This window comes from Cololabis saira, chromosome 12, assembly GCF_033807715.1.
Source record: "Cololabis saira isolate AMF1-May2022 chromosome 12, fColSai1.1, whole genome shotgun sequence".
NCBI classification, from domain to species: domain Eukaryota; kingdom Metazoa; phylum Chordata; class Actinopteri; order Beloniformes; family Belonidae; genus Cololabis; species Cololabis saira.
Genome location: NC_084598.1, coordinates 30,417,549 through 30,433,513, shown reverse-complemented (window position 1 = coordinate 30,433,513; position 15,965 = coordinate 30,417,549). Strand labels below are relative to the sequence as shown.

General features: G+C 40.6%; 1 protein-coding gene across 6 annotated transcripts in view; it reads right to left on the bottom strand.

Moving 5' to 3' along the window:
- Positions 1–233: 233 nt before the first annotated feature.
- The window catches only part of espn (espin), a 39,697-nt gene continuing 23,965 nt past the window's right edge, over positions 234–15,965 (bottom strand). For 3 of the 6 annotated variants that reach the window (XM_061736507.1, XM_061736508.1, XM_061736509.1), the window contains exons 11-15: positions 12,591–12,736; positions 11,909–12,274; positions 4,520–4,599; positions 3,811–3,831; positions 234–2,607 (exon numbers count right to left, since the gene is read on the bottom strand). In XM_061736507.1, coding sequence (XP_061592491.1) covers positions 2,460–2,607; positions 3,811–3,831; positions 4,520–4,599; positions 11,909–12,274; positions 12,591–12,736 — 761 coding nt within the window. In that variant the 3' untranslated portion in view covers positions 234–2,459. Of the gene's footprint in view, positions 2,608–3,810; positions 3,832–4,518; positions 4,631–11,908; positions 12,275–12,590; positions 12,737–15,965 lie in introns of those variants that run through there. The other 3 variants (XM_061736510.1, XM_061736512.1, XM_061736511.1) reach the window with 2 other exon arrangements.

Genomic DNA, 15,965 nt, shown 5'->3' with positions numbered 1-15,965 from the left:
CAGAGGCATGTTATCATTTATCCTAACCTTTATTGGAATGTACATCCAAGTTTAGTTGCAGGAATCTGAGAGCAACGGATGTAAGAACAAAACTGGACAAGAACATCTGAAACAACCACAACCAAATTCACTCTATCTGGACGGAGCAATTTAACTGGATAGTTTTTTTTAAAGGCCGAAATGAAATAGAGTAAGAAGGCTGTTTTTAAAATGTAAGGAGTAAAAATACAGATAATTGTGTGAAAATGTAAGGAGTAAAAGTAAAAAGTTGTTGAAAAATAATGACTCCAGTGAAGTATAGATAACCAAAATTTCTACTTAAGTAAAGTAACAAAGTATTTGTACTTTGTTACTTGACACCTCTGACTACATGGTAGGCGCAGGTCCTCACATTATTTTGTACATCTTCGTCGCATCTGACTAATGATCTGTTTAATTCGTGTACAGAACAAGCAAAAAAAAAAAAAAAAAGATTACAAGCAGATAAACACATCTTTTGGTGATCAAAGATTTATTCTCTTCATATTTAACAGTCTGAAAATACATCTGTACAAGATTAAGCCAACTTTCTATCCAAGCAAGGCTGTAATATAATGCAATATGGAAATAATGAGATGACAAACTTCTGAGGGTCTCTATATACAGGGTTTATATATATGTATAGAAAATTAAATGGCAATGACATTTACATAATTTTTAAGTTTAATATAATATGGCATCTGATGAACAGTGAATCAGAATATTTCCAAATGATCAAGTAGGCCCATATCATTCAAGGAGACATGATGTGCATGTCTGATACACTGTATTTGTAAAAATGTACATCCAGCATAGAAGAGGTAAACAGAATATTTTCCATTATTTATGAAGATCCATAGTCATGAACAGAAAAAGAGCATGGTTGTGAGGTTTCTGTCGTACTATTAATCAGTCCATCGATTCATGCACATGCACAATTTAAAATCTTAAAATATCCACCACAGATTTGCCACATTACTGAAATGAAATCCAAAAGTCCAAAAATAAACCTTTAACAAGTCGTAAGATGACTTAAAATCCTGGAAATGGAAGGAGCTCTGAAACAGTGAATACAACATAATAATAATCAGCCTGGTATTTGTGTAGGTTTCCTTATGAAAAAGACAGAGGGCACGCTAGCATGTGTAAGCTGACCTGCTCATCAAAGATTCATCCACTGGGTTAATGGGACAGAGGCTGGAACAGGGAACAGGACAAATGATGCCTTTTCTTGACTTCTGCAATATTAAGAGTGTAGATAACCGGTGTACGATGCAGCTTGTCTTATCAATATTATTGTTTTTGTATTTCTGTTCAAGGCTATGCTCATGTTGCCTGGCCAGCTGTAACCATCCACTTCTCTTCTCTAAGAAAAAAATAATAGGATGGCTGGCCAGGCTAATGATCATACAGAAATATGGCAGAATTCTAATATTTCTGTGCATTTTAAAAATGTTTTGCTTTTATTTTGAAAATACATTGTGCCCAATAGTATGCCACAATTTGCTTGACATTTATTCTGCAACAGATGCATACAACATTTAACATTCACGATCACGCTAGCTTTATATTTCGGGGGAAATTAGTTCAATATTCAATTACAATTTTCAGTGAAAATTGATCACGTTCAATTAACACATGACATCAATTTGTAGAGAAATTACAACATACCTAACTAAATAAATGGACAAGTTTGAGCTGTGTTGGGACGTGCTTTACAAGAATTACAACTCTGGCAGTAAAATGAAGCCTAGAAACTGCTTCTATAAGCTTGATACAAATATGCCACGACTACGACATGGTAAAGATGCGATACTACTTACATACAGAATGCATGAGCTGCTTCACGGTGCAACAAGCCTTCGCTGAGAAATCCATGTTTAGATGAAAACTGTTGGAGCTACTTTTCCATTCATTGTATATTGGTGAGTGGGGTTAACAAAGGGACAAAATAAAAGCAATAACAGGCTCAGAAGTCGCCTCTTTAAATCTATCACAAAAAAAAAAATCAAAATCTTCTACATGAAATCCTCTCTAGTGATTCGCAAGAATGTAAAGAGACCCTATGTGTGATCTTAATTTAGTTCTGAACGCGTGCATCTATGGCAAATGCCTTAGCAAGATAAGTCAGTGCATGTCAGAGATGTTGCACTAAAGGACCAGGAGTTCTTGTCTTTTTCTTGAGATTTATTGGGAATTGAAGGACCATTCTGTTGCGTCTCCCCCGAGCTGAGCGCCAAAGCCTGTGTGGACATCAGCGCTCACGGCATGAGCCTGAGTTAGTGGAGGCCCGAAGAGTGACGACAGCATTTACTGGGGGGGTTCTTCCCGGCTGTGTGGTGCACAGAGTGGGTTAGAGGGTGATGGAGGGACAGGTGTCGGGGTGTAAGTGTTTGAGGGTGAGGAACGCTGCAGGAACGTGGAGGGGCAGGAGATCCAGTTCACTTTTTGGCTTCTTCCCCTTTCTTCAAAATGATCTGCCGCTGCCAGGGGGCCAGTTTGGTCTCGTCGTAGCCCATGGTCCGTAGTCGCTCCAGCTCACTCTTCTCTTCTATTTCCTTCGCCTGTTTGGCCTGTGATTCAGCTTTTCTGCACGCATCCATGAAGAAAACAAAATAAAAGTTAGCATTGCACTGTAAAGCAAGAAAAAAGTTTCTTTCAGGGTTTTAATTAGATTAAACAACCTTAAGTTAGTACTTCAGTTTGATTTTACAGCGTGTGACTCTCCTCCATTATTATATTATATATGAATATGGATATCAGATTCTCTGATTTTACTCAGTTCAATCATCAGTTTTTGGAAATTGTGGTGATCTTTACAGGATCCTGATGTTGGCCAGTTGTTGTTCCATATTATACTAATTATATTTGATGAGGCAGAGCTTAGGCCAGTTATTCTACTTACAAATAAAAAGGTAAACCATTTTTTAATGGATGTGGCTTTGTTTGGGGGTGTACTGCATTGCCATATATGAAAAACTCCTCCCTTTGCCACAAGGCTGAAAGCACATATCTGTCAAAATGATTTCCTATTTTACACTACAGATTGAACTCTATGTAATCAGATGGCCTAGGCAAAGCTAAGAAAAAGCACAGATATCGCAGCAATTTTATTGTGTGGGGCAGGAATTATCAAAATAGTTCAACTCTTTGAGCTCCAGAGAATCAGCAAACTGGAGACAAGAGAGACATGGCACTAGGTTGTAATGAAGATATCATGAATTCACTGCTCAGTCTGCATATAATCTTAACACTCATGTGAGCCACTAAAAAACGTCAAGGAGACTCAGCTGAGGCTCAGGATCTGTTATTTAAGAAATCATCAATCAATTACATCCAGAGCATCATGAGCATATTAAGATCCAAAAGAAATGTGGAATACGAGCTCCTTAATGGCTATCTTTTCTATTTGTGTATGTAACGTAGGTCAAATGGGGAAATGTACGCTCTAAGTTAGTAGTGTAATGCTACCTTAAATAACACAATTTAACTACTATTGTTAAGTTCAGCTATGTAGTCATAACAGTTCAATGAAGCCAAAATATACTCAAACTGGCTCCCTCTCGTAACGTCAGTCCAAATGAGACAGACATGATATTAACATAAATAATGTGAAAGGGTTTAATTATTTTTGTTTCCACTAGGAAACAGGATTGGTTTGATGTTCATCTATTCATGTCAAACAGAAAAATTGTGAGGACCTGACCTGATTTATTTTCTTTGTTTAAAAATGTAACAAATGTATTTAACATCGTAAAAACATTAGTGTGGAAAAAAATGATTTTTTCCTACCTTTTTTGTTCCCTGTCACATCAAGAGAAAGAAAGCACAAGAAGGACAAAAATAAATATTCTAACCATCAAAAGCAGTTATTTTAAAAGTGAGAACAATTGAACGATCATTTTAAGCTTTGTAAACAACAAAATTAAAAGTGAATATTCTTTAATATGTTTTAAGCAGAGGTAGTGCACCAATACATTGTAAATGTAAAGTATTTATTTTAAACACATTCTATGTAGCAATACCACGTCTGACCACATGGGGGCAAATAAAAGTGCTGCATTGACTCAAAAGCCAGGACAGTCAGGACAGTCTGATGTGTCTTGTAGTATTATTCTGTACACCAGATAAACTCTGTTGGCAGACATATTAACTTTTACTTATATGCTGCCACCATCTGGCCAGAAGCAGCGTTGCTACATATAGTAGCTTTGATAACCTGCAGCAAAGTTGAAGGCAACAAAACCATCCACCAACCCCCGGATTGGACAGTTTTGTACTCAGTTTTCTGGTTCGTATCTTTGAAGAATTAAGTTAATAAGAGCTCTTTTGTTTTCTTTGCCTTAGAGTTACTGCATTTTTTTTTTTTTTTTTAAATACAAACCTAGAATTTTGCAGGGCGCCAAACCTTGATGACCAACCAAGAAAATCTCTTTTGGTTCAGGAACATAAGAAGTGAGGTTTCAAGACAGGAGCAAAACAAAACTTCATCATTACTCACTTCTCCTCGTCCAATTTCTTCTTCATCATGTCTCTCCTCCAGGCCGGCATTGATGCCAGGCGCGCTGCCTCCTCTTCAACCTGTGAGAAGACAGAGGAGTCCGAGGAGAGACTGAGACAACGACCCAGGCGATTCAGTACAGAAGTGTAACTCTAACCACAGCCCTCACATCCCTTAGACTATTCTTGTTTATAAAATAATTATTTTGCAAAAACCTCAGAACATTATCAAATTAAATTAAAACAATAAACTGTCATGCAAAGCTGGTCGTTTTTTAAATACCTCCGGCATGAAGACAGCGCAAACCTGCTGTTAGAAAACTTGAGACGGATTATTCACAACACAGTCAATGGCAATAATCTGTGTTTTGTGCTTCACTACACGCAGAAAAATGCAATTAAACACCTGCACAGAGAAAAAGTTAAACCTTTTTGTTCATTCAGATTCTCAAATGTAATTTTTGGGGTCAAAATTATCATTTTTAAACTTCTAAACATACAAAATACTTAACATGGTACACTGTACAGAGCGATGTGCAAATTTACAAAATAAAACAGAATTCATTATATGTATTTGTAACCCCTTCAGCAATAAAGAAAACCATCTCTTTTCAAATGTTATGTGTTTTACCAGATGTTTTCAGAGTAAACATACTGTAACTGAGTTTTTTAAAATGTAATTGTAATTTAGGTGAAGCAGGAGGAAATAAGAAACTGTATTCATCTCAGATTTCTTATCTTTGCTCTCTTACAGTCTTTTATTGAAGGATTTTACCTGGCTAAAATTAATCCAGGTAAAATAATCTGCGCAATGAATTTGTAATGATTCCCCTGGGAATCAGATTTAAAAAAAAAAAAAAAAAAAGGAGGGAGGGAGGGAAAAGAGAGACCGATAAAAAAAGGTTGCTCATTGTTTTGTCAAAATTGGATCAAACATGCAAGACGTGCAGCGTCATTCACACATCTCTGTTCACCGACAGTCAGTTCTGGTTTCACATCTATAAATTCTTATCGAGCTGCAATCAAACCGGAGCACACTGACCGTCAAAAGCTCCGCACATTCATGATAACGTGCATGGTTCTGTGCTTACATTCAAGCACCAGTACCTTGAAACTTTAACCTCGGCAATGGTAACGTTTCTCCGCCACCCATTGTCCTTGTATTACATAAGGTAGATTACATTTGTTATTATGCTACAGTTGACTGGAGGAGTGAGCCAGGGCAGTGATTCAAACATCTTAACTTCTCGTGGTGACAGAAAAGGGCACATTACCTTATGCTTTCTGAAAAGTGTAACAGCTGCAAAACAGTTTGAAAAAGCTGATGGCTAGTAAACAAAGTTTATACTTACCGATTTTAAATAATCTAAGACTAATGAGAGACAGAAATCTTTCCTCTTCTGTTCAGCTGATAACAGCATTTCCCTTGTATTGAATGGAAATGCTGTTGTCAACATCTCTACACAACACAAATAAAAATACAGCACATGAATGGAAATGTGGTGAATAAATGGCTTTTAGTGTACCTGCTGACTGCCTTCTGCCTGAACTGTGGGGTGACGAAGATTCACTGTAACCTCCTTATGTCGTCTGTAAGCCACGGCTAGCATGACAGCGGGTGGTACTAAGAGGGTTACTGGAAGGTAATCTTGAAGCCACAGAACAGACAGTGAGAATAATTTGGTTTCTTCAGGGCCAGAAGCATCGGAGCGGAAGATTTCACGTTTCAGAGCGTCGCGTTTGGTGCTCCCTCTTTCAGTGACTGTGTATATATCTTTATGGATATTAAAGTTTGCAAATCAGAAAAGTGTCAACAAACTTTATTTCTGACAGCAACGTAGAAATCAAAAAACACAAATCAAATAATAATGAAAACTGAGCAAATCTGTTTAAATATACCCATAAAGTACAGAGTAACAAAAATATGGAATTAACGTCACAGAACAGTTACAAGCTGTTACTTTGATGCGTCGTCAAGGTATAGATAATTTGTTATTGTTGAGTCCCAAAGAACATTTATCATACCATATCATTTTTGCGACTCATTGCGCATTAATAGCTCGATGAGTTTGTAGACTTGAAAAAAAGGACCATTTGAGAAATACAACGTTTTAAACTGTCAACCAACTTTGTTGTTTGTCTCTGAGCAAAATGGAGCAATGAAATCACGTGTATTAATTATTCTTTTTTCCTTTATTTCTTGTGAGTTTAATTAGGAACCCTTTGGAGGTGAAGTGTGGAGTAAATCCCTGGAATTTTGGATACTGAATGAGGTCAAGAGAGACACAATGAGCTGGGTGATCTGGAGAATAGACATTTAGAAAAAAGTGCGATCATGAACTGTGATTTAATCCACAGATTTTGTTGACCTCATCCAATCACGTGGTCTCTTGTCTTAATAAATTGTCCAGTGCAAAGCCAGTCACTCTAACTGACAAATTTCTGCATCCTGATGTTTCGATGCTTTTATTATGAAAGTTGTTTCTGGGACTGATGATTCATTGAGCTGCAGCTTTTTGACGCTTGTTTCATAATGTTGCCCGCTCTGCTCTTTTCTTTGATTGCTGTACTTTCTTTGGACTGCAACAAACTTGCTTTTTGAAGATGCCCACCATGTCCAATGACAATTATCCTCGTTGTGTCACTATCAGTTACAACTTAGTTTACATACGATGTATAGGATTCATCTTAAAAGCAGTGCAGATGAATCCTTATACCTTTCCCCATTAGCCTTTTTCAAATCTTGAGTAGCTCAGCTCTGGTCCGTTGGCCTTGCTTCCAAAAAAATTGAGTTTTATGTGATTTAGATTTAGACTGACATGTTCTTATATTATTTCTCAGCAGGGCCAAAAAATAAATAAAAATAGGGAGCAATTGGAAAACAAAGGCTAGAGAAGTGGGGCATACATGGATGGAAATGGGAGAGGAAATGTGCATGTGAGCAGGGAGGGACAGTACATCGAAGTTCAACTGTTATCTGAGAATTATCGGACATGGATGAGAGGTGTTTTATGAAAGGGCCCAGCGCAGTTTGAAATGTGACCCAAGCAGACCCACATCATCTGCAGTCTGACAGTAGTAAACAATAGTGAATGACTCAGGGCAGTTAAACATGAAATGTCATTTCCTATCCATTAATATTTACCAACTGTGTCCATTACAAAGATAACTGAAACAATCAAATGGCATTACATTTATGGCAATGCTTCTCCCTTTAACTTTTTTTTTTTTGGTCCAAAAAACACTTTCACATGGCAATTAATTACACTTCATTCAAAATGCTTTTGTTTCAACACAATTCAAAATGAAATGACTGCAATCATTTCATTTGACATTAAAAACCTTTTCTCCATCCACTAAAGCATATGACAATAGAAAAGTCCGTCCAGGTAAATGGAAGCTCTAGTATCCTGAGTGCGACCACGCCAGATTATTTTCTTCTTTGGGCGTGTTTCCAGTGTGCAGGCAACCCTGATCTAAATGCATCCCCTCTCTGGCTGTGAACCAAGGGTTTAGTGCGCTCTTACCCCACGCTGCGATCAGATATCAAAAAGTTCAGCTTCCTTTTCTTTCCAAAAAGCAAAGCTTCTATCAATGTATCTGATTATTTCCTCATTGCTGAACTCTTTCAGCTCGTAGATGACTTTGATTGAGTCCTCATTGGGCTCATCCCTGTGTGAGGGTTTATCAACACGGGGCTCCTCTACGATTTTAACAGAACGAGGTGGGGGCTCTTTCTTCGAATTGATTCCTGAGCTTCTATTTGTGTCCTGTGGTGTTTCAGCTTGTTTTAGATGTCCAGTGGCTAAGCTCTGCACGTGGTCCTTGTCTGAAGTTGTCCCATTAGGAATCACAGACTCACCTGAAGGCATCTGGCCATTGGGTGTTGCTTTCTCCTGAGCGCTGTCCTCTGATGAGTCTTTAACGTCTCTCAGCTCTGCAGATTGGCCACTGTCAGCTAAACCATGTTGGGCAGCAGCAGGTGATAGAGAAACATCTGGATGGGGAGCTATTGGTGAAGTTTGTGTATTTGGAGGTGGAGCTGCTGTAGGAGGTGGAGGCGGAGGATGAGACGGTGGGGGAGGCAGCGATTCCTGCATTGGCATAATGGACACGTCCGGAGACATGGAACGCAGAGAAGCCGTCATCACACCTCCTCCGTCCTCCAAGTCTCCGAAATACTTGAGTTTTATGTCCTCAAAGCCATCTGCCCAATCTCGCTTCCCCCTCTCAATTTCCTCCATGACTTCCTTGTGAAACTGTCTAATGACCTCCCATTTATGGCTGCCGAGACGGTCAAACATCTCATAACACAAGAGGTGGCGGAATTTGCGCTCGCTACGGGACATGGTCATTTCAAGCAGCTGAAAGTAGCCAACCATGAACAGGTCGAGGGTTAGGCTTTCGTATCTCACAGGTGACCCATGGATGTGTGGCAAGAAATGCTCTGGCCAGTAGACCATCTGGGCTCGGCTCAGTCTCCGGATCTGGCGCGTGGGCACTTGGCTCATTATTGTCCTCCAGTGGCCAATCAGGTTCCCTACTACCTGCTTTGACTTCATGAACAGGAGGAGTTTGTCATCCTCACTCTGCATCCCCCCACCTACTTCCGCATTGAATTGCTTGTAGTCCTCGTAGCCGGCTTCTAAGTGACTTCCTCTTCTGCCCGTGTACTTGGCCTGGTAGGACTCTGAGATAGTGTACTTCCGCCAGTGTTCAAGGAACAAAAACACAATTCTCTCCTTTCTCATTTCAATGCATGCCTGGACATAGCTTAGATCTGTCTGCACCTCCAGGCTTCTCGTTAATTGGTCGCTGTTTAGAATTGGGTCTAAAGAAATAACCTGGTTAAACTGCTCAATGTCGTTTGGAGCTATAGCCCCAGAGGACACATATGTCTGTGGAACATGAGAGGCAATAATAACTGGTTCTTCAACAAGTGGTAAAAGGGATTCTTCAGCTGAAGTTAAATGTCCGTTGGTGTTGAAATCATGGACCATAGCAGAACAGCATGGACTATCGTCCGTATAAGTTGTCTCTGGACAATAACTGGACTCACTTACCACAGGAAGTGACCTTTTACGTTTGTAAACTCTATTACTTTGGTTATCTGCAGACTGTGATTGATTCTGGATTTCATAATTAGCCTTAAGGTTCTTCACTGAAACCCCACACTGCTTTATTTCCTTCTCCACATCCTCTCTTGTTGAGAAGGACTGAGAGCGTCCCATAAATCCAGTACCAGCTGATACTTCAGACTGATACTGGCCTGCGCTCATATTCCTTGCCTCCTCTTGAGAATATCCAGGAAGAATATAATCCAAGATGTCTATCTCTTTCCCTCCCAGGGTGGCAAGAAGAATGGCCATACTCTTGAGCAGGGTGGAGATCTTGCTGCACCAGGCCGGGAGGTCCTCCGCTTGGCCATGCACCTGCTTTGGGTTGACTGAGAAGTGCCCTTGGTTGAGAGCAGCCGAAACGGGCAGGAGCTGATGAAGCTCTCTCTCCAGCTCTTCCAGTTCCTTCTCCACCTCTGATATCTTATGCATGACCTGCAGGTTCTCAATTTGCTTCTCAATTCGGTTCAGGTCAGCTTCGGTCATCAGTTCCCCAAATGGGCCCAAAATGGCATTGTGGATGTGGGAGTAGTGCCATTCCTGAGGCTGGTAGTGCCCACTTGTCGCAAACTAAATCAGAGGTCAAAGGAGACCAATAGGACAAGAAAAACAAAAGGGAAGGAGGGAGGGATTCCTTCAGCTTGAAGTTCCTGGTATGAACACATGCTTCAGTGCAAATCCATCCTAACACACAGGATTTACATGGATTTAGTGGTGCAATGGCACAGCCTCATGCAAGGCACTAAACTCTCTACAGTAACTTGGAGAGAGAACAGAGAATCCTTTGTCCTTTTTGAAATAACTAGTGGGTTATATTTACCGAACAGACCAGTGTTGTTGCAAACTGAATGTTGATTTATTATTGCACGCCTCCATTTGTATTTAAGCACTAAAGACCTTAAACATTTTACACCTATGTTTACACAAAACCTCTTTACAAATTCTGCATCTGTTTTATTTAAAAATCTCTCAGTATTTGTGTCTCTTTTATTTTAAAGAGACATTACACAAACACTGAGCCGTCTGATCATTCATCACGCTAGATTCTCTGTAACCAAACTACAACATTGGGTCCTGGCACCGGTGCAACAGACACTTCGGTCCTCAGCCAACAACGGCCATAGATAACAATAAGTGTGCTGCAGATGCAAAAGGCTTAAAAAACAAAATCTTGTAAGTAGGTTTTCTGTGAACATGACTGGGTGTGGAGTTAATGTTTAACAGATTATAATCCAATCTGGAAACCACCTGTCATAGAAATACATGGCATTCTCTGCTTTTTAAACCATCACTGTCTAATTTGCAGCATTCTGCAACGGTTGAAGTGCTATAGCCATGTCGCTGTATTAACTGGTTGACCTGTAGTGTGAATGGGCCCGGCATCACACCACTGAATCTGCATGTAAGAACTTGGAGCCACAAAACTCCATCATCACACACCAGGCCACACCTTAAACGTTTTAGTCCAGTGTGTCAATGCACATCAGATATGATGGTTAAAAACAAAAAAAGCATGCAGAAACACCAACAGATGCAAAGAAACGCTTTCATAAATATTTAACATGTAGATGAACACATGTAGAGCCAGCTTGTTGCAGATGAAATCATCCCCCTAAAACACCTTATTTCAAATCTTTTTGGCTTTGTAACCTGTTAGATATTTTACTGCAGACACAGCATCCTAACAAATTAAACATGTTCAAATGAAATTACTTGCTGGATAATTTAAAAGGATAAGATTTCGAATAAATTATTAATTAGTCATATTTAATTAATTAAATAACATATCTTAAGTTCAAGTTAAGAGTTTTAAGTTACATGAGGCTAACAAGTGTTCAGATTTCTTCAGTATGAATTACTAATCAATGTCTAAATAAACATAACATTAACGTATGTTAGGAGAGAAACCAAGTGGCCAAGTTCTTCTAATGAGCGCAGCCTCAACATCTATTCGTAAGACATATAGTTGCAAACTCAAAGTGATCAAAGTCATTAAAACAAATGTGATCCTTCAGTTTTTTAAGGAAGTGTTCACACTACACCATTTTTCCCCTTAGGGGTTGCCTGCGCAAAGCTGGGACGTCTAAATCACAAAAATCCACTCTCATGTCAGAACATTCACCATCCCATTTATGCTCTCGATTAAAATAAAAATCAAATTGCACATAATCATGCTTTCAGGATTTTTTTTTTAATGTACAAGCTAATAAATGGGATAAGCAAGACACAGCAACACCTGGAGAGGTTGTGTAGACTCGAAACTGCACGCCTACCTTGCGTTTGTGATCCTCCTCATCTTGCATCTTGACCTGAAGCTTTCGCACCATCACCTGCCTCTTCCACTCAGGGATGGCTTTTCCCTGCTCGTCATGAGTGGGCACTAGGGCTTCCACATCCAGACTCGTCTTCCTCCCAGACTCCCCGGCTTTTCCTGTGCTGCCGCCGTTGATTACTGAGTTGGAGGACAGCTTCTCGTAGCTGGCAGAGGACGACATGGTCCTGGACGACCCAGAGCCGGTGGGGCTGGGGCTGGGGCTGGGGGTCGTGGGTGGGGAGGCCACGGGTGTGCTGGATTGTGGAGGGGTCGAGGGTTTGGGAGGTGGGCTAGATGATCGTGCCTCAGGAGATGTGCTGGTTCCCTTGAGGAACATAAAGCCAGAGAATGATCAGAAACTCAGAGCTAGAAAACGTTTTTTGCAAACATTTAAACCTGGCAGTAACTAACATATTGAATAATTTCCTTTTGTCTTGCCTGCATCAAATTAAGTTCTGGAGGAAGGACCTCATAGATGTGTTCCAGGCCTCCTAAAAGCGATTATTTGGTGCAATTTATCTTCATTTAAACCAGCAGGTTTTCACTTTTTAGTCCTTTATCTCAACTTAATATTTGACATCACTAACGAAATCTGCGTTTCTGACACATGCATCGGTCACAGAGGAGGGTTGTGGACCTACATTGTTGCCTGTGGGCCCGGTGTTGGAGAAGACAGTTGTGTAGCCTTTACTGTGCGGTGTGGGCTTCAGGCTCTTTCCTGCTTTGATCTCTGCCAGCAGCTCCGAGTTGTCACCAGTGGGGGACATCATGTTGAAAGATTTTGTGCCTGCAGACAAAAGGAGAGAACAGACGAGTGAAACCAGGTAGTGAGAGGGGAACGAGGGAGACAGAAAGCAGAGAGAGTGAGAGAGACACGTCGGAGAGGATGAGAAGGGTTGGGTGGCATTTCGGCGTTAAATATTTCATCCAGTCTAGATCCAATCCAATCCAAGCCCCGATGACAACGCTGACCTGGGACATGTTGAAGTACCGGTATATGAATGTTGTTATAGTTTAGTTAAGCTCTGTCTCTCACGGCTGACGTAGATCTGCTGCTTTTTAAACGTGTCAACTGCGTGCTGCGTTCGCCTTTATACCGCTTGAGGTTATGCGCTCACTTAACCCCTGCCGGTCATAAGGCCACTGTTGCATTAGAGGCACTAGGAACCAGCTGGGAATAATCGAGGGAGGCCAGCTAAACGACAATAGGAGAATGGCAAACATGTTCCAGAAACTTCGAAAGGAGTATAGACGATTGAGGCCACGGCTGCGGGACAGCGATTTCACCCCTCATGGGGACAACCTGCCAGAACATTCAGTGCGCTCAGTCAGGCCATTTCTGCCTGACTAACGAATTACAAAACTTCCCCACTCTCCTTGATCACCTCATCTCACACCATGTGGTTCATTTTTTTCCCCTCCAAGTCTACACAAAAGAAAGCAGTCCTGAGTCTGTCCAAGAGGTGATGAGAAAAGCAACAAGCATGCTGAAGAGGACTTGCTGTGCTTGCTTTGATCAGCGGACCAGAGACCAGAATGCAGGAGTTAACAGTTTTGCTAATTAATATTGAATAACAGCATTAGTCTTATTGTTTAATAGGCTTCCATTGATAATAATCTGCTTACATTGAACAATGCAACAAATTGAATCAGACTCTGCCCACAACCTATATTATTTAATGCTTTAACAAAGGATTGTGTTCGCTTTCAAGAACAGACAAAAATGGAAACATTTCAACACATCCATCAGGGTACGAAAAAGTTGACAAAAATGAGACCACATCTTTCTTAAAAATGATTCATAAAATGGTAACAGTGACACAAGAATAACTATACACTCATCATTTTAAACAACAAGCTCAAATGTATATTATGATACTAATCTATTATACTGGTAATTATTATATTCTGCTCCAGATACATTGAGAGTCAGTAAATGTCTCACCTGTTTTGGTGTAGCGAATATCCTCAGCCCCTCATTGTTTACTCATTCTCTATTTGTTGAAAAGAATAAAGTCCTCTCGTAAAAGTGCTCCCTGTCGAGGTAACCACAGTGGTCTAGTCGGATACAAAAGCCTCGCTAGCGTGCCACCCCTCCTCGCTCTCCCTCGCTCTCCCTTTCACTGAGTCGCACTCGGGGAGGAGAGAACAGCTTTCTATTAAAGCTCCATCATCACAGTTGGGGGAAATCTAAAAGAATCACCAGTAACTGGAAGTGACAGCGAGCCATTGGAAAGCTGGTGAGGAATTAACACACAAATGCACGCACCCACAGACACACGGACGCGCGTACACGGACACGTACACACTAACACACACACACACACACACACACACACACACACAGAGCCAGCGTTCAATCCTCAGCTTCTCAGCACACTGGAAGCAATCCTCCCTGCAGAAAACCTGAGATATAGTTCACCCACGCAGTTACATCATGCAGTTTCTGGATCAGAGAAGGAGAGACTGCAGACCCCGCACCATAAAATCTTTCTACAGTTTGCTCTCGAATGGGGTCCATGAAGATAAAGGCTGCCTGCCTGTTGCTTGTTCTGTTCAGACAAGGCGTGTGGATTCAACAGGTCCGACCGAGTGAACGAGGAGGTGGAGGTGTGGCAGGTAGGTCAAAAACCAAAGCCAAAAAAAACTGGGTTGCTACTTTGACCAGTTAGGATCTCTATCACCACCTTTGAACCCAGGAGCGATGTTTGTGTCCTCCTCTCTCTCTCTATCTCGCAAGCCGGATGAGATGCGTTTAATCAAGTCACATGTCCTCAAAATGATGATGTATAAACACGCTCACGTAACAGCCGCTTTAAAGAGAGGAGGGTGCAATTGCAGCACACCGTTTTAAACAGTTATGGATGGTCAGGCATCTCCTCTTAGTAACTTGTGTTTGGTTTAGTAGAAAATGTCCATCATTTTCTGTCTTTTTATGCAGTCACAGTCATCTGGACTCAGCCACTCTAAAACTCCCTCATATTACACTCTGTCTTCAAACAAAATCTGCAACAAATTACACTTGCACTTGCACAGGCCGACCATTGTCTTAATGTTTTTCAATGTTACTGTATTTATATTTATTGTACATATTTATTGTACTGTTATTATGCAATTTTACATAATGTTGTTTTTCATTTCTAGCACTCCCCTTCTCCTCTCCCCTCAAAGTGCTTATGCTTTTTGTTCAGGCTGCATTTATAAATACGAATTTGTTCTTAAATTGCTTACCTGGGTAAATAAAGGTTAAATAAAACAAAAAAAATCGTTACGATGTCAACTGATCTGTGTTTTTAATGATTCTAATTTTATGGCCTGTTTATTACCTGATCGGTTCTTGGGAGCAAATGGCGTAATTACTGAGGCCACACTGCTCCTTAACCCGCTGTGTCCTACAACATCAAAAGCTGCTGCCTCTTTCCTGTGTCCACCAACAGAACCAGAGAACAACAGGGCACCAACCATTTACTCTCCTCCAGCAGTGTTTCCAGTCGGCCTCATCCGCCACCTGCTCTGTCCTTGTCCTTTCAAAAAGCGTCTGAGCCGTAAACTCATCATTCATCACAGTAGCTTCTAATTTTATGACCGCCAAGATATAAACTCGCAGCGTTAGTGAGCACAAAGTACTCGTGAGCTTTGAGTGGTTTATTGCATTTCTACCATTAGATTGCAACAGGGGGGCATAAATGGACCTGAGGGGGAAATTAGCTGAACAAAGGAGATAAAATAGAGTAATTTCCATTTTACAGTTACAGTCGCTTTTACCGTTTATTACCAATTTCTTTTAAAAACCAACAAAGACGGGGGCAATATTAGACTCTAAGTGAGCCTTCATTTAGACTTTTGTTTCGCACCAACTCACTCGCAGGCTTTTGTCAAGCATGTCCCGACAGATGTGCTGGTGTGTGTCCCACACACCAGTTTTACAGATTATTAGAAAATCTGTTCAAGATAGCCAATATTTATATGTCTGTATTCCTCACATAGCGGAGTCACTTTTCATTGCGATCATAGTT